The sequence below is a fragment of the Akebia trifoliata genome, chromosome 6, assembly GCF_017979445.1.
Source record: "Akebia trifoliata isolate Shusen 1 chromosome 6, ASM1797944v1, whole genome shotgun sequence".
NCBI classification, from domain to species: Eukaryota; Viridiplantae; Streptophyta; class Magnoliopsida; order Ranunculales; family Lardizabalaceae; genus Akebia; species Akebia trifoliata.
Window position 1 is genome coordinate 25,187,243 of NC_141380.1, and position 26,162 is coordinate 25,213,404.

The window sequence follows — 26,162 nt, forward strand, 5'->3', positions numbered from 1 at the left end:
AATTCAAAAAATTTCTAAGCACACCTAAGGCCCACTGTAGACACCCCATTTTTGCATCCGCCTGACTTGGCGATCCGTCACCCGGTTGCTGTGGATTCCTAATGATGAGCGCGAAGAACTTGAAAGTTCATGAGAAGTCTCCTTCTAATTCCTTCTGCCTTCTAATTTTATTCTATTCTTTCTCCTTGCCACGCGACATAGAATTACGCACGCTTAGGATCGCTACACTATACACTCAACTTAGCAAGCACGTACACTTAGGCTCGCTACACATTAGAACAACTTAGAGACCTCGCTACAAAACATGATCTCAAAACTTAGAAATAATCACGCTGCAATTGAAAGAAACTACACACCAAAATTCACCCAAATAGACAAAATTTGAAAAAATGATGAAAATACCCCTCATGAATTTCGGACCTCCAAGAAGTCTCAAAAGTACCTTCATTGTACTCAGAATAGGATTTTGAGTCTAACGGTACCCAAATCGATGAAATTGGAGAAATTTATGAAAAAATTGAAAAATGGCCAAAATGCCCCTCGACCTCCAAACCCAACTTAGAGATCTCGATCCTTAGGAAAATATAATAAAAATAAAAATTAAACAATTAAAATTTAAATCAAAATTAAACAATTAAAATCTAATTCACAATTTAAACAATTAATTTGAAAACTTTAAACCGAAATTTAATCAACCCATTAACGTTTAAATAAAAACCCAAGCAATCGATAATACTTAAATCAAACTCTAATTGGCCAATCAACATATAAATTAAAAGCGATCAACCAACCAAGATAAAATTGACTAATCGACATTCAAATCAACTAATCAACTTGAAATTAAAATCCAAATCAACAATTCAAATTTGAACAATTAAAAAAGTAAAACTCAAATTAAAAATTAAACAATTAAGATTAAATATTTAAAATTAAACAATTAAAATTTAAATCAACATTCAATCCAGAAGTTAATTAACCGATCAAAATCAAACCAAAATTAAAAATTAACCCAAACCATCAACCAAAATTAAAAATCAAAATTTGATCCACCAATGTGCCACGTATTGCGAAGCGTGGGATCATGGTCCCATTCTTTCTAAACTTTAAAAAAGAGATATTCTCTCTATTGGTTCGGTCAAAGAAGAAGTAAATAAAATAAAAAAAAGAAAAGAAATTGAAGGCAAACATCAAAAAGGAAAGAAAGAGAAAGTTGAAGAAAAAATAAATTAGAAAGTGAACTATATAAAAAGAGAATCCTATGTTCTCTTAAGAGGGGTTTTTTTGGAACTCATAAAAGAAGGTTTTTCTTTTGGAGGAAAGGAGGGCTGACAATCTTTTAACAAAGGAGAAGAATCTGACGTCTTGGGGAGCAGCAGGGGAGAGAAACAAAAAAAAAGATCAAGGAAAAAGAACCCATTCTTTCTTCTTTAGTTCCTCCATCTTCATCATCTTCATCAGCCCCACCATTATTATTGGTTCTTCATTCTTTCTACTTCATCATACAACCACATTTTTTTTATCTTCTTTTTCCATGTATTTCACTCACACAACAATCATCTCTTGATTGTCTTCACCATTGTCCCAAACACTTTCCATAACCATCATCCATTAACATCCTCAACAGCTCCTTTGCTGTCCCAAAAACCAGCAACCTCACCGTCCAAAAACAAAAGCACCATTGCAACCCCAACCTCACCCCATTACAGCACCATTACAATACCATTGCAGCCCCAATCACCTCCAAAACAGCAGCCCATCCTTACTTTGTCCTCTTCACCCCTTCCAACACCTATCTCTCTTTCATCTACTCTCTTGATCCATCTCCATCTCACCCTCATCACCAATCAAGAATACCTCCTGTCAGTCACGATCAACAGCTGCAGACACTCCTTTGCTCACGGTTCAGCCTCTCTATTCACATCCATCACCATTACAGATTCTCTCTGTATCTCTCTCAGCTATAACTCATACCCACGGCTTCCTCTCCATCACTTCTTTCATCACAGTTTTTGGCCCATTGGATTAAACACAGCAACTTCTCTCTCTTTGATGTACTCTTCTTGATGAAAATACTTCATCTCTGATTTATTGATTCCACACAGCAGTCATCTTCTCATCCTCTTCTTACATTCGTTGGCGTTAGACACTATTTCGAGGTTATTTTGAAGGAATCCAAGCATCCGAGGTTGTTCGGTGAAGGTAAGCTTTTTCATTTATTTTATTTCTAAAGTTTTTTTTTATGCATCCGAATTGGTTTGCCGATTTTTATGTATGTGTCGTTAATTGTGATCTTTGATATTAGTCAATTGACATGCTGATTTTTGGTATTAATAGATTGATCGAATTAACTCTCATATATCAAATTAGTGAATCGGCTCATTGCTTTTCAATATTATCGGGTTGCTTCATCGTTTTTTTTATATTGTCAAACCGATCTTCAATTTGATATGCAATGGTATTGCATTTGACTAATTCCAAAGTATTTGGTTGAGTTGATTCATAGAATTTGTCAACATAGAAAAAAAAATGAATGATTTTCTTTTTCCAAAATTGAAACTGAGTCGACTCACTGATCTTTTATATACATGGAAATTTAAAATCATTTTTTTTACAAAATGAGCATGAGTCAACTCGCTGAGTTTTTGTGCACATAGGGATTTAAATTTGGTTTTTCTTTTGTATATACACAAGTGAGTCGACTCACTGTTCTTTTGCTCACATAGGGATTCAAAATTATTTTCCTTTTAATATGGGTGTGAGTCAACTCACTAAGTTTTGTGCATATAGGAGGTTTTAAAATCAGATTTTTTATTCTCTTGCCACATGAGTTAATTCACAGATTTATGTGTATATAGAGATTTCAAAATCAATTTTTTCAATAATATTGTCACGTGAGTTGACTCACTGATTTCTATGTACATTGGAATTTCAAAATCGATTTATTAATAAAATGGACATTGAGTCAATTCACTGATTTGTATGTGTACATAGAAAATTAAAGTCGATTTTTTTGATAAAGTTGACACGTGAGCCAATTCACCGATTTTTGGTGTCAATAAGGATTTCAAAATCGGATTTTTGATGAAAGGGGCATGAGTCGACTCATTGATTCTTGTGTATATGCGAATTAATTCATCAATCAATTTATTAATGTTTGCCACATGTTCGTAATTTGAATGTTTTCATATTCATAAATCTCATTTTCGCAAGGTTCACTTTTGGAATGTTCTAAATTTGGGATTTTGTAATTTTCAAATCAAGGGAATTTTATGATCATAATTTTCTATTTTTGGAAAATTCGTATTTGCCAATTACTAATTTGAAAATTCATCATATTTGTGATTTTCTTATTTGGATAATCTCGTATTTCCAAATTAGAAATCTCATAGAATACCGCTTTAGAAATTCCAATTCATAACTTTCCAATTTAGAAAATTTTCACAAGCTTCTATTTTAACTAATTGGAGAATTATTTGCGGATATGGATTTGTAATCGAAATGTTGCCACGTGGACTTTGGAGCATAGATCAGGATCAAGGCTTTTTCAAATATTACCATTTTATGCGAAATTCGAGAAATCACATGAGATTTGGTACAATATTGGCCTTGAGATTCGTTTAGCACATTCGATATAATTTGATGATGATGATGATGATTGGACCATAATCTTGACTTTAGTCTCTACCCGTTGACCGTAGGATAGTTTGGATCGTAGTAGAGACCGATCACCTCGATCGGGCGGGTTCGGTGCCTAACACCTTCCGAAACCCGTAATCTGACCTCTTACCCATTTATCTGATCCGTGGACCGACCCGATCCGTTTTGGAGTTATTCTTGGTTCCTAGACCTAAACTAGGTGGCGACTCCTTATTCCCTAAAAGTCCCCAATTTACCAATCGGACCCCTATCCATAATTTAGGGAAAACGGGTCGAGACGATTTCACCCACTAACGTTCAACTCCCTAAAAATCATTTTAGTCTCATCCTAAAATAAGCCTAACCCTAGCCAAAGCCTTAACTTAACCTAATCCTAATCCCATGCAATCAACTCTAACATAAAACCTAGACTCAAGTCAATTCTAAAACCTAAGCCCTCATCAAGATAAAAGCCCAACCCAATCAAGTCCAAACCTAAGGTTCAGACCCTTATCTATATCTATATCCATTATCAACACCAATCAAGATCCATGAAACATTTGATCATCCAGGGGAACACTCATCACCACCACCCTTCACCTATCAAATTCTTCTAATCAACCCCATTACCATCCTGAAAAAATAAATCAACTCACACTCATGTCATAACCTACCCCTATCATTTCATCAAAAAACAATCAACTTACACCCCTTCTTCTTAATCAACTAACTTAACATACACACCCACACCTTTGAGACACTTGTCACCACCTCCTCCACTCTCCAAAAACTTAACCACTTAATCCAGTACACAACCCACGTAGAGGTAATCTTTGGACTTGAAAATCATGTATATACAGTTGGCGACTCTATTGGAGATTTAGAGTCACTACCATTTTTTTTGTAAAAATGTGTGAATGATCACCTGAAAGATAATTAGAAAAGTATTGTATTGGCATCATAGTGACTCTCGTACAGATAACATACTAGACTACCTAAGATTTAGGTTAGTGGTCTGATTAGAGAGAGAAGGTATTAGACACCATTCTCTCTCCATTAAATCATGGTAACCTCAAAAGCTTGGTCATTTTTGGATAAAATAAAAAAATAAAAAGAGAAAAGAGTCGAATGATCGATAATTTGTATCTTAAGAACGAGTTTACTATCGATTCAGATTATATGGCTTATTTCATTGAAAAAGATAATCCTTATAGAAATTTAGTCTTGGAAACATAGTTTTAAAAAAAAATTATTAGTTAAGGTCATGGGTCCATTCTCATGGGTTAAGAAGGAGTTAATTATTGATTGCCTCAAAACGAGTTGAGTGAGATGCGTGCAAAAGGGTGTTTAAGGGTTTAAAATTATTTCTTTTGAAGGTGGTTACAATTCCTACACTTTTTACCGAACTGAAGTCCATCTATCGGAGGTAGGAGAAGGTGAGCATTGCGTTTTAGGAGCTTTCTAAAAATAAAATTTAAGTGAGGGGGAAGGTAAAAAAGAAAAATAGAGAGGGGATAGCAAAGAGGGAGTTATGATTTCTCTTACCTACCTTGAGATTTTGATTTCTTCTTTCATTCATTTTTTCTTTTTCTTTTATTTTTTTTCTTGAGTCCTTAGTAGTGTTATGTGAATTTTTAGAATAGAGGATATAGTGAGAGAGGGGTTGAAAATTTTTAGTCATTTAAGGCTTGATAACATGAATCCCTTTCTGAGAGGTAAGAGGGGTATTTATAGGATTTTTGAGTTGCTTTTAGGGTTATAAATGTCAAAGGAAAAAAGATTAGAAGACAATGATATGAGGTGTAGGTATGAGAAAGGTGTTATTTAAGTTGGTGGGAATGGGTCACTTTTGACCCAAATGGGTTGAGTGTTAGGTAGGGTTAATGTGTATGATTTTTGGTTAAGAGAATGAGTTATGTAAATGATTAAGTTATTTTAAGATATCACAAAATCAATAAAAATGATTTCATTGGAGAGTAGTTGCTTCACAGTATTATGTCTTTAATGTAAATGTCAAGACTTTTCATTAAATACATTATTATATGCTCAAGCAATTGCTATTTGACAATCACAATGTATATAGATTGCAAGTACTGTATTTGGCCAAAAAAAGATATCCTCCAAAAAATGTTTCAACCATTCGACTTCTTAATTAGTCTTATCTAGTTCAATAAAATCTGATTCTATAGTGGATTGAGTAATACAAGACAGTTTGAAAGATTTCAAAAAGATAATTGCACCCCTAAGAGTAATACATATCCACTGATGGATTTAAGCTCTTCTAAGTTTGGTATCCAATTAGTATCACTGTAACATTCAATTACAACAGAATACCTCGAATAAGACAAACCATAATTAAGAATATATTTTAAATATCTTAATACTCTAATTAAAACTTCCTAATAATCATGTCCCGAATTACTAGTGTATCTACTTAATCTATTAACAAAATGAGTTATATCTGAGCGAGTGCAATTCATAATATATATTAAGCTACCAATCATATGAGATTATGTTAATTGTGATACACTATTACCAATATTTTTCTTAAAATTATAATTTGCATCCAAAGAAGTTTTAACAGGTTTACAATCAAATTGATTAAATTTTCTAAGTACATTTTCAATTTAATGAGATTGTGATAAAACAAGATCATCAATATTTCTAGATATTTTAATATCTAAAATAACATCTGCAAGGCCTAAATTTTTCATATCAAATTTCTTTGCTAAAATTCTTAGTAGATTTAATAATATCAAAGTTAGTACCTATTATTAATATGTCATCTACATATAAACAAATAATCATATGTGAATTATTTATACTTTTTATATATACATATTTATCACACTCATTTATTTTAAAATCATTAGTTAACTTACATTGTCATATTTTTTATTTCATTGTTTAGGAATTTGTTTTAGACCATACAAAGATTTAATTAGTCTACAAACTTTATGTTTTTAACCTCTAATCACAAACCCTTCAGGTTGATCCCTATATATTTCTTCATTTAATTCACCGTTTTAAAAGATAGTTTTAATATTCATTTAATGAATTTCTAAATTATACAATGTCACTATTACTATTAATATTTTAATTACTAGTGAATAAGTGTCAAAAAAATCTAGTCCTTCTTTCTATCTATACACTTTAACTATTTATTTAGTATTATATTTATCAATAAATCTATCTAATTTTAATTTTTTTTAAAGATCCATTTACATCCTATTGTTTTTCTACCGGGTGATAAATCCACTAATTCTCATGAATCATTTTGCATTATAAATTCAATTTTACTATTAATGACTTTTTTCTAATAAAGAGTTTTTAAATAGACATAACTTCTTTAAATGTTTGCGGTTTATTCTCAGTTAAGTTAAAAAATCCTATCCAAATGAAGTTTCTACTCTAGTCCTCTTACTTCTCTAGGTTCTAAGTCATTTTAAAGTTATTTTGATTGCTACTTAAACCCTCTTCCAATTTTCTTTAAGTAATAAGTCTAAAATTATCTTTTTTTAAAGAAAAAACATATTAAAAAAATTCAGTATCTCTAGATTCAAGAGTATAATTTTCTTCAAGATTTAATACATTAGATTTAAAAATAAAAAATCTGTAAGTACTATTATTGTTAGCATAACCTATAAACACACTATCAATAGTTTTAGGTTCAATTTTAATTCTTTTAGGTAATAGGACCAAAACTTTAGCTAAACATCCCTACACTTTCAAGTATTTAAAAGATGAAATTTTTTTCTTTTCCAAAATTTATAAGATGTTTTATCTAATTTATCTAAAAAACTTTTATTCAAAAGATAATTTGTTGACAAAACTGTTTCACCCTTAAAATTCTGAGTAAGTCTTGAACTATTTAATATTAAATTAATCATATTTTCTAGAATTCTATTCTTTCTTTCCGTTATGTCATTTTGTTGGGGAGTATAGGATGTAGAAGTTTGATGAATTATTCCATAATTTTCACAAAATTTATTTACAGAATCAGATTCATATTCTCTATCCTTATCTAATATAAGAATTTTAATTTTCTTGAAAAATTGATTTTGTACTTTATTTTTATAAATTCAAAATTTATTTAGTGCTTCATATTTATTACTTAGCAAATAAACATAACAAAATCTAGTGGTATCATCAATAAAAGTACTAATATATTGTTTCTAGTTTGAATAAATTTAAAATCACACAAATTACTATGAATTAATTCAAGAGGTTCGTTAGTTTTTTCAATATAATGAAAATGTTTTCTTTGAAATTTTGATTATATGCAAATTTTACATTTATGTTTTCTACCTATTTTAAACTTAGGTAAAAATCCTAAATTAATCATTCTTTGCAAATATTCAAAATTTATATGTTTTATTCTATCATGCCAAACATTAAATAACTCATGAATATAAGTAAAAGAAACAACTTTATTATTCATTTCAATAGATACATTCAGTTTGAACAATTCATCACTCAAATATCCATTTTTCACAAACATCCCATTCTTGGTCAAGACAAAAATTTCTAACTCAAACATTAACTTAAAACTTTTCTTAGTTAGTAATGACTCAGCCACTAGATTCTTTCAATATTTAGTACATGTAGAACATCATTTAAGTTGAGAACTTTTTCTGAAGTAAACTTTAGTACAATCTTTTCATATCCCGTAATTGAGGAAACATAATAATTTCTTATGTACAGTTGTTCTTTATTCTCAATCTTATGATATGTAGAGAATACATTTTTATTAAAGCAGATGTGTCTAGTGGCCCCAGTGTTTACCCATTAATCTTTGTTTTCATTTACAAAGTTTGCTTCTGAAATAACTACTGTAAGATTCTCTATTTCGATCACATTCACTCGAACATGCTTGATAGTTTTGAAAGAATGAGGTCCATTACGCTTTCGGCAATCTTTTGTTCTATGTTCGGATTCGCCACACCCAAAGCATTTTCCTACCATTTTCTTGACATTTTTTTTTTTTTGGGATCATTATTTTTTCACTTTTGATTTTTATGGGAATTGAGTTTGGGTTTGGGTTTGGATGAATCTTCTTCCACAATATATGCTATAGATTCCATGGATGAAACCATAACTTTCTTCTCATTATTTATGTTATTGTCTTCGATTCTTAACCTCATAATCAAATCCTCCATAGACTCTCTTTACGTTTATGCTTAAGGTAAGTTTTTAAATTTTTTCAAGTCGGTAGAAGTTTTTCAATTATAAATGTAACTTGGAAATATTCACTGATTGACATACCTTCGGTATGAATCTCATGAATTAAAATTTAGAGATCTTGGATTTGATTTCCACTATTTTAAAATCTAGGAATCTACGAACAACAAATTTCTTTATTCCAACATCTTTCGTTTTGGATTTTTTGTTTAGGGATTCCCAAAACAGTTTTGCGATTTGAATTTGTGAGTACACTTTGTACAACACATTATTTAGTCTATTCAGAATATAGTTTCTACATAAAAAGTCTGAATGATTCCAAGCTTCTGATGCAATAACTGTAGTCTCATCTCCCACATTCTCATTAGGTACAAGAGGATCTTTTTTAAGAAGATGGGTTAGATTCAAGGTAGTAAGATAGACAACATTTTCTGTTATCATCTTTTGAAGTCACTACTATAAATTTTTTTTGATTTCTCTTGATGATTTAATTTTTCAAATAAACTAATTTACACTTAAACAAAGATCTATCTTAAGTTTGTTGGGTGCAAATTAGTTTTATTAAGAAAATGAATCAAGTATAGAGTTAAATAAGAAGTTAAGTCGAATCCAAATTAAATATTAGGAGAAAAAAGATATAAAATTAAAAGAGTTTATCAGTTTGTAGAAACAAATTAAGATCAAGCCTTCACGTTAAACGCAATGTCCTTAAGATAAATTTCGCCCCTGCTCTAGTGCCAACAGCTCGTAGATGTCTGTCTCCTAGGATACAATGATTTATAACAGAGAGGGTAACACTCCAATATCTGTTTATGGTGAATCCAAAAATATTTGATACTCTCTTTTAATATATCTCACATATAATAAATAACAAAACAATTTAAGCGTAATCGATTGGATGTTTTTAAACTCAAGAATCTCACAATATTTATTTGAGAATAAATTAGAAGTGAAGTATTTTTATCTTCTTGTATTAACTGCAATAAATAAACAATTAGAAGTTCCCATTATTTCAAAGAGGTGTGATGAAGAGGTTTTAAAAAATGGGGTGCAAATAGGCAAAATTGAACCAATGCCTTAAAGGCATTGGTTTAAAAATGACGTTCCAAAGATTGGTTAGAGTTAAAAGAAGTTATAACTTCTTAGGTAATTATCCCATGGTTGATATTGTAACCTGTTAAGTTACTCTCATCCAATAAAAATATAAAAAACTTTTATTTTCTAATTCATTTTTACAAAAAATTGATCACTATATTCCTACTTTTAAGGGAAAGAAAAATATAAAAGAAAAATCAATAAATAAAAAAATTTCTAAAGAGTTGCATAGATCAATAAGATTTCAAGTCTTCTCTACGAAATTGCAGAGATCTATTTGATTTTAGATATACTTCTTCGTTGCTTTCAAGTCCAATTTTTTAGTTTCTTTTTATAGATTTGCTGAAGAGAAAAAGAGAGAGAGTGAGTGAGAGAAACAAATATACTTGAATGGACCGTTGAAGAGATGAAGTCCAACCCATGTAGAAGACTAAAGCTTCATTGGCAACTTAGGTTAATGTCATTTTTTTTTGTTGAATATTACAGTATTCATAAAAAAATCATTTTCTCATTAAATATACACAAGATTTTCAAATCATAAAAATATTCCGATGAATAATACTTTTATTGGAAAAAAACATAAATTTGCGAATAAAACGACAGATTGCTAACAAGGTTCCTACTGCTGGCAATTGATCCAAACAGGACCTAAGCTCTTTGTTGATGAAAAAAAATGCTTTACTATAGAAATTCCAAACATTAATTTCAAAACAAGACACCTTTTTTTGATAAAAAACACAGTGCACACCTGCACAGTGTTCCCAAACGCTCCCTAAGTATTTTTGTCGAGCTGGTCGTTCATTTTTTTAAAAAAATCCTGACTGCTCATGTTCAATCAACGCAAGTATTTCATTTTCTGAGAGAAAATAGTTTTGCTAAAAACTTTATTTTTATGAAAAAGATTTTTAGAAAAGCAAATTTATTTCCCGAGAGAAAAATAGCCGTTGTAATATGGTTTACATCTTAACCATTTCATTTGTTTGTTAAATAAGGCCGTTTTTACGTCCACAACATTAAAAATTTCCCTCCTTGACACGTGTGATTTTCCACATTTTCCTTCCAAAAACTCATAACTCAATGAAAAATTTATTCAGTTTTGGCAGAGAAAATGAAGGCGAATTTACTAAACCCCGTGAATGAAACCCTAACCCTAACATCAAGTTCAGTTTCTTCTGCAGCAAAGAAGGTGATTCGCAATGGGTGGGTCCAATGTTGTTCTTGTAAAGAGGACCTTAAAGGCCAAACTGTTGCTGTGAGTTTTTTCTTCTTTCTGTATTTTGAGATTTTCTCTTTGTGTGTGTGTGTATTTGGTGTTGATTTATTCGAAGCAGAGCAGAACTGATATTAGTGTTAGATCCTGGAAAAGTTGTTTCCTTGAATATGGAATTTTATAGGGATGATCTTTTTCCACACAATTTGAAACTTGTTAACGAACATACACTAAAATGGGTACACTAAACATGGTTTTAAAAGGCTGATTTACCAAAACTTTTGTTGAATTTCTGCGCACTATTCATAATTTCGAAAATGATAAATTACCTTTTTGGTATTAAATTTTTACCAAACTGGAAAATATAAGTTAAATTACAAAAATATCCTTCTCAAGAATGAGCTGCTTAATAATAAACACTAAGGGATATTTCAGTGATTTAATACATGTTTCCCATTGATATCGAGATGACTCAGGCAAGTCATTTTGCCTCGGTGGATTTTTAAAATGGGAATTTGCCAAAAAAGTAGAGAAAATTGTGAAATTCCCAGTTCAGTGGACCATTCCTTGGAAAACATCCATCAGAAATCATGTCTAACAAATGAGTCCATATTGTAATTCAGGTTGTAGGCATGGGAAAATCTGGAAGAGCCGCAACGAGGCTTGCTCTTACACGTGGTGCTTCAGTTATAGCCATTGATAGTAATACGAATTTGGTCCCCTTGGAAGTATGTTATGATACCAAATCTCGATTTAAGTGTTTTTCTTATTTCTTTGATTTAGTTTAATGCCGAAAAAATCTATATTATTGCAGCAAGATCCTTTATTTGAGAAACATAGTGATTTGAGAACGATTCTTGGAGATTGTAGTAGAGAGCTCCTAGAGAATGTAGACAGAGTGGTTGTTTCTCCTGGAGTTCCCCTTGAGAACCATGGTCTTTCCTCTTTATTGCAATCGGTAAGACCAAGCTCTAATTCTAAAACCAAATTTGTAACCAAACTACATGGAAACTAATAGGGATAAGGTATAATACTGTGCATCATATACACTTGATCAATGCTATGGTGTATCTCATCTTGTATCTTGAAGATCTTAGATTTGCATCATTTAGTTATATTATATTGCATTGATTAATTATCTTTCCATATTCATGGATATTTTGAATCTATATAAACCCAATGAGATATGTAATCATCATCCAAGAATTCTTAATAAAATTAATTTTCTACTTGTTATCAGAGCCAAACTTCTATTGATTGCACGATCTGACTTTCCTAATCTTCTAAATATTATTCCTAATCTCTACCACAACCTTCTACACATCACAACTTTCTATTATGGATGAGATACATGGAATATGATTAAATGTATGCAATGCACTCATGTTATTGCATCATATACTCTAAACATAAACAAGGGAGAGATTCAACTTGCCATTTCCCATGTTAATACGGTATGACTATCTTTCCAGCATGTACTTCTTCACATAGGACTATGCTCTTATTATATTTCAAATTCTGTTAAATATATTATTCCATCTATTTAGTAATGCTTGCACACATAGGCCTTCAAAGTGCATTAGCATGTACAAACGTATGGTAATACACACATAGAAGTACATGCATCAAGATAGCTTGCATAACACAGATCCGCGCATGCACACATGCATTGATACTTTTTTGTGATGCTTAAGTGTCATTCTTTGTGCTGAAAAACAGGGAATGCAAGTGATGTCTGAGTTGGACTTTGCGGCTGAAGTTCTTCCGAAAGACATAAAGGTTTTAGCAATAACAGGAACCAATGGAAAATCTACCGTTACTACTTTCGCTGGACAGGTCTTATTAAACTTGGACTTAGCTTTTGTTTTTTTTCTTGGTTTTTGAAATGTAAAACTCTCATGTCTCTATTTGAAGTGACAATTTGTCTTTGAGGTTTATAGGCATAAAAATCCTCTGGTTTTGGAAGCTTTTTCATCTTTTTGTTACTTCAATTTCCTTTGATTTTTGTTTCCCACATCATATGAAATTTTTTGGGCCATTTCCCATATAATTTTCCAGCAAATATATGATTGATCATGTTAGTCCCCACCAACATAACCCAATATGTCATCTTTACTAATACTTAATCTGCCATTACTTGAATTATCTATGCAGATGCTTTGTCATTTGGGCATCAGCACATTTGTTGGTGGGAACCTTGGAAACCCACTCTCAGAGGCTGTTATTCAATTATTAGAATCACCTTCTATGAAACCCAAATTTCAGGCAAGTTTATTGGTTTATTTAATTTTCCTGTTGTTTCATATCATTTATAGCCTTTGTTAGCCCTCTTTGTACATGTGATTCTATGAATCAAAACTCTCCGTAAGCCATGTGTTACCTTCATTTATAACCTATATGTTGTCCCTCACACTTATTGTATGTTTGGTTTGGTATCTTTTCCAATTAGTTGTATCTATTATTTAACTTTTGTGGCAGTATGTTTCCAGGTTGCAGTGGTGGAGGTTAGCAGCTTTCAATTGGATATTCCAAACAAGCACTTCTGTCCTTCGGTGAGTAGATCAAGAAATTTAAGTCTCTTAGGACAATCTGCCATGTTAACCTTTCGTAATCCTACAAGTAATTTTCAGGTTTCTGTGGTTTTAAACCTCACTCCGGATCATTTGGAGAGGTACAAGACAATGCCGGATTATGCGGAGTCTAAATCCAGGATATTTTCTCACATGAATTTCAGCAAGCTTGCAGTTCTTCCAATTGGTATAAGTCTTTGATCAAGTAAATTTTGTAGGCCTTTAATTGGTTTTGGTTAGTAAGGCATCTATTACATGTTTAAGAAAGAGAGATTATATTGCCACACCAACTTTTGCTAACACCACCCCAATTCATATGTAAATCACCAAAGAATTGGCATACATCTTGGGGTGGCATTAGCAAAAGTTGGTGTGGCAATAGCATCTCTCTTAAGAAATATAGCTGCTGTTTATGTACTAAAAGAAATTGCAGACAATGTTCTTGATTAAAAAACTATATCTAACATAAAACCTTAAGAAATGAACAAGCACGATTCCTTGATTCAGAAAATGGATTTGGGACATACCTTTGGATAAGACCAATATTTTGAAGCTTTAAATTTAATACTTATTGATAAGAATCCATTTTCTGTGGAAAGCTGTATTCGATGCAAGTCGTATGTGGCTTGGAGGGAGATCTTTCATATCTTTCGAGATCCACCCTACAATATGGGGTCAAAAAGCCAAAATAAGTGATTTTAGCCCTTATAAAAAGAAAACGAATTCTTGAACCTCTTTCACGCTCATGTCACGTCGAGGTACTGCAGAAGAAAAAACTGCAAAATCCGATCCAATTTATCGTAATCGATTAGTTAACATGTTGGTTAACCGTATTCTGAAACACGGAAAAAAATCATTGGCTTATCAAATTATCTATCGAGCCCTGGATAAGAATCCCTTTTGATATTTTCCGTACACTTTAACTTTTCAAAATAAACCTCTCCCTATGAAGTTTATTATCAGTTTTTTTAACAGCTGGTGATGCATAACTGTTCAGGAAATCAACTTTTGAATGAAGCTTTTAGTGACTACGCTGACAAATGTAATGTTGCTTGGATAGGAGCCTTTCCAGGTTTAAGGGTAAGTTCTTCTTCTCTTCTATACATATTTTATATCTTTTGAATATGGTTTATTTAACATATTTGACAGTAGTGGCTTATGTTACGAAGATGGACACAGAAGGAAAGGTTGCCGACTTGAAAATTCCCACTAGTGGACTTGTTTCACAGCTTCAATTGGGAACAATGAAAACTATGGGGATCCATAACTACCACAATGCTGCAGTGGCTGCATTTTGTGTTCTTGGATTGGATGTCGGAATTGATGTTGATTCCATTAGTTCAACACTAGAGTTGTTGAGTCCTCCACCTCATCGAATGCAAATTGGTTAGTGAAAACAGATGCAGGTTTTCTTGTGTTAATTAGCCGCATATCTCAGCTACTCTTACCGACTCTTTTTAATTTCTAAAAGCTGGTTTACATCCTTTCATGCTTTGCCATCTTAGATTTTTAAATGGAACATTTGGCGGTTTTCTTCAGTTGGCAATGTTATCACATACGCTATGTTGAGCGATCAGCATATGTCTGTGGGCATATGCGATCACACAATAGCACGTGTGATCCCAAAGAGGAAAATTTACATATTTTTTAATTAATAGAAATAAATGAAAGAAAAAAAAATAAAAAAGGTGGATATGTCAAGTATTCTTATTGTGCTTGGACTTCAAGAGGCAAAACAGTATCAAAGGGGACTTTTTTCTGAAGCAGAGTGGGCTTGAAGGGGTTGGGCTACCCGACTAGGTCCATGCAATGGTTCAAGGGCAGCGCCCCCGAGGCGATTTTCTTGGGTATATATATATGGGTCCCGTTCAATGGCTAACATTTTGGCAAAACATTTTTCAAAACATGAGTTAGAAGTTTTGGAATGGGCTGATTTTTGGTGAGGATGATCTCTACGGTGAGGCGATCATCCTCACCAAAAATCAGCCCATTCCAAAACTTCTAACCCATGTTTACAAGTTGAAAAATTGTGGACCGTCCATTTTTTGTAAACTGTTTTTGATGGGGTTAGAAGTTTTGGAATGGGCTGAATTTTGGTGATGATGATCTCCTCACCGTAGAGATCATCCTCACCAAAAATCAGCCCATTCCAAAACTTCTAACTCATGTTTTGAAAATGTTTTGCCAAAAAGTTAGCCATTGAACGCTACCCTATATATATATATGGGAAATGTTCAGCAACAAACATTTTGACAAACATTTTGGCAAAACATTTTTCAAAACATAGGTTAGAGGTTTTGGAATGGGCTGATTTTTGGTGAGGATGATCTCTACGGTGAGGAGATCATCATCACCAAAAATCAGCCCATTCCAAAACTTCTAACCCCATCAAAAATGGTTTACAAAAAATGGATGGTCCACCATTTTTCAACTTTGTAAACTAGGGCTAGAAGTTTTGGAATGGGCTGATTTTTGGTGAGGATGATCTCCTCACCGTAGAGATCATCCTCACCAAAAATCAGCCCATTCCAAAACCTCTAACCCATGTTTTGAAAAATGTTTTGCCAAAATGTTTGTTGCTGAACGGGACCCTATATATATATATATATATATATGTATTTTTGGTTAGGGTTTCTTTATGCTTTTTCTCTGTGAGGTTCCTTGCGGCTGAGAGAGTTGTAGAGGAAAAAGAGTGTAATCTTTTTCTTTGATAGTGGATTTTTCTCCCTCTCCTCCATGGACGTAGGCAATTTGCCGAACCACGTAAATCTTGTGTTCTTTGTGTGTTCATTTTCATCTTTATTTTCTTTCTCTTGTTACGCTTTCGCACGGAGATTTAATTATCACACTTAAAAATAGGGAAAAAAAAAGAAAAAAAACAATATGCGATTTATTGACCAAAAATAGCATATGTGATTGCTATGACAACTACGTCGGCAGGTAATCTAGGATCAAACTTAAAACATTTAGGATGCAACACATTACACTGAGAACAATTCATCTTTTTGTTGTGTCTGATAATTTCAATTGTCCTGAAATCTTTTGTCGTAATGGATTTATCTTTCTGAGAACTTTTTGAATTATTAATGCAGTACATAGAGATGCCCATGGGGTAACATGGGTGGATGACAGCAAGGCGACAAATGTTGAAGCAACATATACTGGGCTTATGGGTCTTAAAGAACAAAAATCTGTGATTTTACTCGGTGGCCTTGCAAAGGTTACTTCTGTTAATATGTCTTTTTTTTTTCCATCATTTTAATCATGTGATCTGCAATGTTCTTAATATTTTAAGGTTAGTAGGGTGTAGTAGTGTCTATTTTATATTTCTGAAAGCTATACAATAAAGATATGCACAAGGCTATATAACAAAGACATGCACGAAGTTTCTGTGTCTATACGGGTATGAGGTGTCTAGGACAACAACCCCACAAACCAGATACACCACCATCTGTTCAATTTATTCTCTCTGATTAGAGTTATTTTTTAGAGCTGCTGTTGGCACACCAAGTCCCCCACTTTTACTTATTACAACCCAATTAAAATAAATAAATAAATAAATGAATGGTTGAGAATAAGTAAAAGTTGGGGTACCAATAGAAGCTCTCATTTTTTTGTTAGATATCTATTTTAAGGTTTTGGATTTTATATGAGCCTAATCCTAACTGTAAACTACTACCAAAATTGCTTGACTGAATGTGCTATAATGTTTTGTAATGTTGAGATAATAACTTGAACCAAACCTTTGTAATGTTTGAATAGTGTATTTTAATCTTTAATTGGGATGTGATAAATAATTTAAGAAATTGGGGTGTAATAAGCAAAACTTGGGGTGCCAATAGCATCTCTCTCTCTCTCTCTCTCTTTAATTGGGATGTGATAAATAATTTAAGAAATTGGGGTGTAATAAGCAAAACTTGGAGTGCCAATAGCATCTCTCTCTCTCTCTCTCTTATTCTTCTTGTGTGTGTGTGTGTGTGTTTGTGAATAGTTTGTTTCATATATACAATATAAAAAGAATATGCACTAAAATCATATGACAGTAGCTGCAACAAATATTTGAATCATTTAAAGATTTATCCGTTAAATATGTTGGCATAATTATGACATTTGGGTAAGACATGGTGTCCAATGCAGGAATTTTTTTTAGGAAGTGGAGTGTGCTTCCTTGCACCCTGCATGTTGGAACCATAGAAACCTAAATTCAATGTCAACCACATTCGGATGAGCAAAGTGCCGGATTCCCCCCCCCCCCCCCCCCTTCTTGTTTTTTCTCTGAGTCTCTCTGCATGTTTTGGATCCTTACACCCTACATGTTGGAACAATAGAAACCTAAATTCGTAGTCAACCACATTCGGATGAGCAAAGTGCCGGATTCCCCCACGCCTTTTCTGAGTCTCTCTACTATGCTAATTCTGTTTCTTCTGCTAGTGAGGAAGAAGCCACAGCCCTTTTCTTGAGTGGTCTAACAGAAGATCCATGTAAGCAGACTCAAAGAGGAGCATCCATTATTGGGGGGCACGGATTTGAGGTAGCGGTAAGTTGAAGCCTATCCCTCCGGGCCTCCTTGCCTTGACTACACTACACGATAAAGGAGTAAGTAGGCTTCAAAGCAGAAAGTAGAATTCTCAATGCTGGGAACAGGATTTGATCCGCCATTGTTACCTAGCTGGCCTATATAGTTGAGGAATTTTATGTCTCGACCGTAATTGGTTTTACAAATATATAATAAAATGGTTTATTAGGTCACACAAAATTATGGTCATACAACTACTATTTTATTAGAAATTGTTTCTGTGACTTTTCAGGTTCTAAACACTCAAGGATCCAATGGTTTTGAACAGCTAGTAGAGCCTTTGAAGTACCATAGATCTGTCATTACTGTAAGTGATCCTTTTCTTACATTGTCTCTTCATTTGTAACTAAGATAGATGCTTGTCTGCATGAGTTCTTGAAGTTAATTCTTTTCTTTTCTTGGATCAGTAGTTCTTGAAGTTATTCTCTATCACAAATATTTTGCATTTATGCTTTTATGTTTCGTGAAGATTTCCTAGACAATTTTACAAACTAACGTTATCTCTACCTATGGATGTCTTAAGTTTGGATCTTCAGGATCGATGATTCATAAGACATTGTGTGCTGCTGGTCTTAGCATTCCTTGTATTAGAGCAGAAAATCTCAAGGATGCGGTGAATTTCGCACGCAGTATAGCAAAATACGGTCTGCCTTCTTCCCATATCAAGATTTTGTTGTACATAGTTCATCATCATCATCGAAGCCTTATCCCAATGGTTTGGGGTCGGCTAAGCGAATCCTATTCCCTCCATTCAATTCTGCTGATGCAAACTTTCACACATAAATCTAAGTTTTGATCTTTAATGACCTCCTTACTTAAGTTTGGAGTAAACCTTCTTCTTACTTAAAAAAAAAAAAACACATTTTGCCCTGGCAAATAAAACAAGTAAAAAATGCGAATTAAAAAAAGAAAACATATTTGTATGTTTTAAGAATCTTTTTCGCATTTTAAGCACATTTTAAAAAAGAACAAATTATTTTTGTTTTTAAACATGTTTTTTCTCTTTGTTCTTTCTGTTATAAGTTAAAAAAAAACATTTTTAAACATGCTTTTTAACGTTTTAAACTTGAATGTAGTTTAATGTGGGATTTAGTACATAAAGTAGAATTTGGTGATTTATGAATGTAGTTTAATGTGAGATTTGATTTATGATTATGTCTTGATGTTATGGTGGTTGATTTTTTCATTAGTGTGTTATTTTTCTCAAAAGATATGGTGACTTACAGATTTTTTTAGCATTATAACATATCTAATTATGAATGGAAACATGTTATCATGTATATTTCAATACTATGTTTTTAGCTTAAAAATATGTTGAAAGCTTAGAATAAATATATAATGTATATATATATATATATATAATATATATATATATATATATGGGTCCCGTTCGCCACCCTTAGTTTTACCACACACTTTAACAAACGCGTTTTGTCTTACATGGGTTAGAAGTTTCGGAATGAGCTGATTTTTGGTGAGGATGATCTCTATGGTGAGGAGATCATCCTCACCAAAAATCAGCTCATTCCAAAACTTCTAACCCCGTCAAAATTGATTTACAAAAAATGGACGGTCCACGATTTTTCAACGTGTAAACATGGGGCTAAACATTTCGGAATGGGCTGATTTTTGGGGAGGATGATCTTCTAATCATAGAGATCATCCTCACCAAAAATCAGCTCATTCCAAAACTTCTAACCCATGTAGGACAAAAAACGTTTGTTAAAGTGTGTGGTAAAACTTAGGGTGCTGAACATTTCCCTATATATATATATATATATATATCACGTTCCTAAGACTCATATTGAGACTCACATTGCGACACACCGTTTTGTCTTATATGGGCAAAAATGTTTGGAATGAGCTGATTTTTTGTGAGGATGATCTCTGTGATGAGGGGATCATCCTGGCAAAAAATCATCCCATTCCAAAACTTCTAACCCCATCAAAATTGATTTACAAAAATTGGACGGTCTATAATTTTTCAACAAAAATTGGACGGTCTAGAAGTTTCATAATGAGCTGATTTTTGGCAAGGATGATCTCCTCACCATAGAGATCATCCTCACAAAAAATCAGCCCATTCCAAATATTTTTGCCCATATAAGACAAAACGGTGTGTCGCAATGTGAGTCCCAATATGAGTCTTAGGAACGCTGTTCATATATATAGATATATATTTTACCTTATTCATAATGTTTAATAATTTTCCATCGCCCCCCTCCCCCCATTTTTCTGTTTTCTCCGAAGTTTTCCCTTCCCATTGTAAGGCCGTACTCTTACTTGGCGACTATATGAGTGATACAAATGAGCCTTCAATTAGTTTGGGATGGTTTAGATGAGTCTTTTTTTTGGCTTGAGATGGGGACTTTAATAATAAGAGATTCTATTGCCACGCCAACTTTTGCTAACACCACCGCAATTCATATGCAAATCACCAAAGAATTAGCACACATCTTGGGGTGGTGTTAGCAAAAGTTGGTGTGGCAATAGAAGCCTCCTTAAATAAATGCACTGACATTTTTAAAAATACTATAATCAAGTCTTAATTCTGTATCTTTCTTTCTAGATTCTGATAATTTGAATTAAGATCTGAATCTCATTCAGTTTTTTGACGAATGTAGGGGATGCAATCGTATTGAGCCCAGGTTGTGCGAGCTATGATGAGTTTAGAAATTTTGAGCACAGAGGACAAGTCTTTCAGGAACTAGCCTTTCTTCCTCCTAGTAATTTTGGCTTTTGAGAATTGCTGCTTCACCTAATTTGGAGGGTCTTCACAGGAGGTACTTTTAAGTTACTAAGTATTGAATCCGAGAATTAAATCGTTGAACAAGTAAAAAAAATTAAAAAATTTGTTCATGATTAGTAAGTACCATCTTTTCAAGCTTTGTGGTTTAAGAAATCAAGAGACATATAAAATGAATTTGAGAGCAATCTTAATTATTGTTCAAACAGAAATTATGGAATCCTTCTCAATTTGTAGCTGATTTAATAACCTTTTGGGAATTATGATGGTGTATGGCCAACCTCGTACTGTCGCATGTCACACATAAGCAAGAGAGGGGGTGACCTAACATTATATAGATGCCACGTAGATTTCAATGCAAATAACCAATTCTTTCAAGTCACCATAACCATCTGATGTGTTTCATTTCTTTTGATATTTCACAATTGTTCTTTGTGTGTATCAGATCTCTTTATATATATATATATATATATACTACGAAATCTCCCTTTGATCTATCAAGATTGATAAACCACGAAGATTCAAACGAGAAAATAAAATAGAGCACAAGAGATTTACATGGTTCGGTAAGTTGCCTGCATCCACGGGTGGCGATAATACACCCAAATATTACTCAAGTTCGGGCCATAAACCAACATAAAATGTCGTGGAGTTATTTTTAATCAATGACATCTGCCTTCGCTCATATCGGTCCTCATGTTTCATCCTTTCAAGCTTCTTGGCACTTCTAAAGATTATGAATTGTCTCTTTAGTCACTGTAATGAAGTGGAGATCTTCACAGATTCTGAGTACGCAATCCATCTAATCTTAAATCCAATTTGAACAACAGGGCCACAAAATAATTCAGCATGTTTCAAGAGAATTATATTGCCACTAAATGTAATTTTACACATTCTCCCCATTTTAAGACCTTTATCGTTCTTTAGTGATCTTTAAGATTTATTTAGAGCAGCTCTGCTTTCAACAGAAGTGCTTCTATGGAGTCACTTATGTAAGAATTTTTATTGTGAAATCTATTGTTTGATCAGTGCTCAGGGAGTATTTTTAGGGGTCAAGAAGTGGTTCCAGAAGTTGGGTTTTTTTGGTGAGAAAGGAGTTTTTTGCATTCTGATTGTGTTTGATTGACCTTGATACCCGTTAGATAATCAATACGACATTGTCATACAATATATCTTGATTTTGGCCTTAAATAGCAAATATTTGATACTATGTTATGTTTCGTCTTGTGAATATTGAGTTAACTAACTCTGGGTGATATTTTCAAAATAACATATATAACATACAAATCATATAAGATCTGCGATTCATATTGAAAATCTTGTTCACGAATGATGTTTAGATGACTTGGGCAACTCCTCACTATCACGGATGAGGTTTATAACCATGATTGAAACATCACGAAGCAAAGTATGAGGTATTTCTTAAAATGGTGGGGAGTGGAATCTGATCTTATTCAACCTTCATAACTGACTTACAAGATATGATTTTGTGTGGAAGTAAGAGATGAAGGATTTTTTTGGGTATAAAATGATTTTCTTCAAGAGGTTGAAGCCAATGGATTGAAGATGATTGTTTAGAGTTATGCATCCAAGTTTTCGAGTTGAATCATTGAGTTGGTTTTAGTGAGATGTCATTTATTTTTCAAAATGTGGATAAAGAAGTAATTTTATATTTCTATACATATTTAGTATGTACAAGACATCATTTCCTCTATTTTTTTTAATGTTATTTATAAAAATGTTTTTGTAATTTTTATAAACATGTAATTGCAACTATAATTTTACGAACTTAAAGTTAGTTTTTTTGCAAAAATGAATTTTAGAATTCATCTTGGTGTATTGGGGTCCAATCTTAAGTAAGCGGATGTCTTAATTTCTAATCGCTTTTAAGGGGCCATCCTTAGTGATTTATTCTAGAAATTACTTAGTTCATGTGGGGTTGAGGGGACTGCACGTGTCCGAGGGATTTGTCGGGAGAGACCCAGACACCATGGTTACAAAAATAAAATAAAATAAATATATGGTACTCACACGGTTTGATAGAAATCTAAGAGGTGATTTTCGTTTTCAATTCTAAACAAAATAAAAATTAAAAAAATGAAAAACGACAAAATGAATAAAATATTTAATTTTTATTGATTAATTCAAAAAGATCTATAATAATAAAAAATTAAAAAACACTAAAAGATGTCGGGATATGATCTCGGGCCCCACTCTAATTTATTACTAAAGTGAAGCAAAGCTGGTGATTTTCGAGAAACAATCAATAGGAAATTCCGTGAGGCCGATCTGTATCTTGTCTTGCCAATCGACAGTAAAAAAAATAAAAATAAAAATTGGTGGGCCCTAGCTGCCAATTTGTAAAATCATCCATAATTGATGATCAATCAGCCAATTTTCAAAGCTTTCGAAAAAGTATAATTTTTGCCAACTTTGTCTTTTTTTTTTTTATATATTTTTTTATATTTAAATTTTGTAGTATAATTTTAAAAGTTTATGCAAAGATATTCGGATGATTTGATTGCAGAAATAGTTTTCTAAATAATTTGATCCTCATTTTCTAAAAATATATGAATTTTCTCAATCCATTATTTTCTTCTTCTTAGGGGAAATTTGATAATTTTGAATATTTGATCAAAAGTGGGAATTTGTTGAAAAATCAAAATTAGGGTTAAAGTTTATATATTTTAAATAATTTTTTTCACTCCAAGATTAATATTCCACTAACCTTCGAAATCTCAGGAACCCTTATAAAGCTCAGGAAAGATAGTCAAATGATATTGAAGAAGTGCTTAGTTAATTTGTTATAATTAAAAATTAGTGATTGTTCTTGTTTTGATCCATGGATATAAGCACATTGTCGAATCACGTAAATCCTTGTGTTGTTCGTGTGCAATTTTTTTGTTCTCTTTACTGCTTCGTTTTTTTTACAAAAATAGAAAGCTTTTATGACCACACCAACTTTCACCTATAGCATATGAATTATAAAAGAGTCCCCCTAACCTTACTAAGCAAGGATTTCACTCTTACTAAGGGTCCTTGAACTCATCTCTTGGCATCCAAAAGCATGAGCCGATGCTTCAGTTTTGTAGAGGGCAAAATTCTATGAATTTTGAATATTTTTTCTTTAAAAAAAGAGTAATTTTTCACCGTTGAATTTCATTTTTAAGTTTGAAAATTATGTGAAAGTTTGGTAGTTGTCATATTTCAAAACCTTGGATCTAGTTCAAAAGAAATTGCTTTTTGAATTCTTTTTTTTTTAATCTAATTTTTTTGATAAAACTTAAAGGACTGTGGTGTTGGATTTCTAATGTGATAATCCATTTGAGCAAAACAACTCTTTTTACGGCTCAAAATCTTACTGTGTTAGTAAGGAAATGGTTTCATATTATAAAAATCAAATTGGATGTCTTTATAGACAAAACTTCATTAAATCTACCAATGGCACACCCCTTTCATTTGTTCTTCAACCGCTTGTTAAAAAATAGCATGTTCAGCAAAAAAAAATATATATATATCCATAGGCTTACGATAACGTAAAAAAATGACCACTTTTTTTTTTACACTAAAAAACAATCCATTTATTACAATAACTCATATTTTTGGAAAAAAAAAGACCTTTTTTACCATTGTCATAAAATTATGCATTATTTTTCGCTAAATGTCCTATAAAATAAGAATCGTGATAAAAATGACTCCTCCACGTGGCATATTCACATGACTTGGGGTATGCCAAAACCATTGATTTTCTTTCATTGGGATACAAACCTGCACAGATTTATGGGGATGTGTGTTGTGTATCCCAAGGCATAAAATCTATGGTTCTAGCGCACCCTACGTAGGTGAGTATTTTTAGTATATATGTGGGGGAGTCATTTAATCATTACTTAAAAAATAATCCAAATGTTTTGGAAAATGATACACTAGGTTTTCAAGCTGAGGACATGCCCAAAATAACTCAAATGCTTTCAAATTTTTTTCTTTTTTTAAAGTCATGCTGGAGTAACATTGCAATGTACATCGATTCTCACATTGCTGATCTGGAGGTGTGCACATAACCATAGATGCTTTTCGTTCCTATCTCAATGAAAAGCATTTATGGTTGCATACATACATTCACGTCAATGATGTGAGAATCAATGTGTAGTTTTATGTTTCTCCAACATTTTCCTTCAACATCGAGGGTTAAAAAGTTGAGAGATTCTATTACCACACCAACTTTTGCTCACGCCACCGCAATTCTATGTAAATCACCAAAGAAATAGTACACCACTAATGCTGGGGTGACATTGGATTTATTGTGATTTTTACATTTCTGACGTGGAGGTGCACACATAACTGTAGATGTTGTTTCCTTGCATGAATGACTCGTAGCACACATCTTTGGGTGGGGTTAGTAAAAGTTAGTGCGATAATAGAAGGTCTCAATTTCTAGCTACCACCAACCATTGTCACCATCGCCACGCCCTGTAAACCAAGCTACCAAGGAGAGATAGAAAGAAGAATAATTATACAAAAAATAATGTTGAAATGGAGATTATAAAAAAAAAAAAAAAAAAAAAAAAGATAGTAAATAAATTTTACCTCCTTCCATTTCTTAGTTGGTCTTGAGAGAGTTTATAGCTTTTTATTACTTAAATCAACCTAAAAAATTAAGAAATTCAATATGAAATTTTGTCTTCAAATAAACTAGTAATATCAAACACCGCTAAAGAAGAAGCTTCTGAAATGATAATCGGGAGTTTACCACTAAGATTCACCCTTTTCTTACTTATTCCTTCAATTTTAAAAGAAATCTAAAAGAAAGTAAAAGAAAAATAGGCATTTTTATCACTTATTTTAATCCCATTAAAATTATGGTTCTATAAATAAAAATGGGGTGCGGCAATACAAACTCTAAAAATATACAACTTTAGGGGAACAAGTTAACAAATCCTACAAATAAAAGATGTGATGTTTACACCTGAAACTTACTAGTCGCCCCCTTAAATGAATAATGTGAGGTCGATGTGCAAAAGAGAACATTGGAAAGTGGTGGTCCCACTTCCAATACATGGATGGTAGTTAGTATCTCTTGAGCATTTTAAATTGGATTTGGCACACAGAGTCAATGTAATGGTACGAATTAGTACATGTTTTGTAGTCCAG

General features: G+C 32.5%; 1 protein-coding gene across 2 annotated transcripts; it reads left to right on the plus strand.

Moving 5' to 3' along the window:
* The first annotated feature begins 10,869 nt into the window (after nucleotides 1-10,869).
* On the plus strand, nucleotides 10,870-21,208 carry LOC147400494 (uncharacterized). 2 transcript variants are annotated; one of them, XM_086446192.1, is made up of 13 exons: nucleotides 10,873-11,164; nucleotides 11,746-11,850; nucleotides 11,937-12,080; nucleotides 12,842-12,958; nucleotides 13,277-13,387; nucleotides 13,612-13,674; nucleotides 13,753-13,879; nucleotides 14,690-14,772; nucleotides 14,862-15,078; nucleotides 16,785-16,912; nucleotides 18,501-18,575; nucleotides 18,792-18,912; nucleotides 20,893-21,208. In XM_086446192.1, the coding sequence occupies exons 1-13, from the start codon at nucleotides 11,021-11,023 to the stop codon at nucleotides 21,009-21,011; spliced, it is 1,554 nt and encodes a 517-aa protein (XP_086302318.1). In that variant the 5' UTR covers nucleotides 10,873-11,020; the 3' UTR covers nucleotides 21,012-21,208. The 2 variants fall into 2 exon arrangements, with proteins under 2 accessions (XP_086302319.1, XP_086302318.1); XM_086446193.1 differs by lacking the exons at nucleotides 11,746-11,850; nucleotides 11,937-12,080 and having other exon boundaries at nucleotides 10,870-11,164.
* The last annotated feature ends 4,954 nt before the right edge of the window (nucleotides 21,209-26,162 follow it).

Excerpts from the sequence above, each read along its gene's own strand:
- LOC147400494 (XM_086446192.1), top strand. The coding sequence starts at position 11,021 with ATGAAGGCGAATTTACTAAACCCCGTGAATGAAACCCTAACCCTAACA. Across the intron at positions 11,851-11,936 it reads CGAATTTGGTCCCCTTGGAA|CAAGATCCTTTATTTGAGAA; the intron begins GTATGTTATGAT and ends ATATTATTGCAG. Across the intron at positions 16,913-18,500 it reads TACTCGGTGGCCTTGCAAAG|GTTCTAAACACTCAAGGATC; the intron begins GTTACTTCTGTT and ends GTGACTTTTCAG.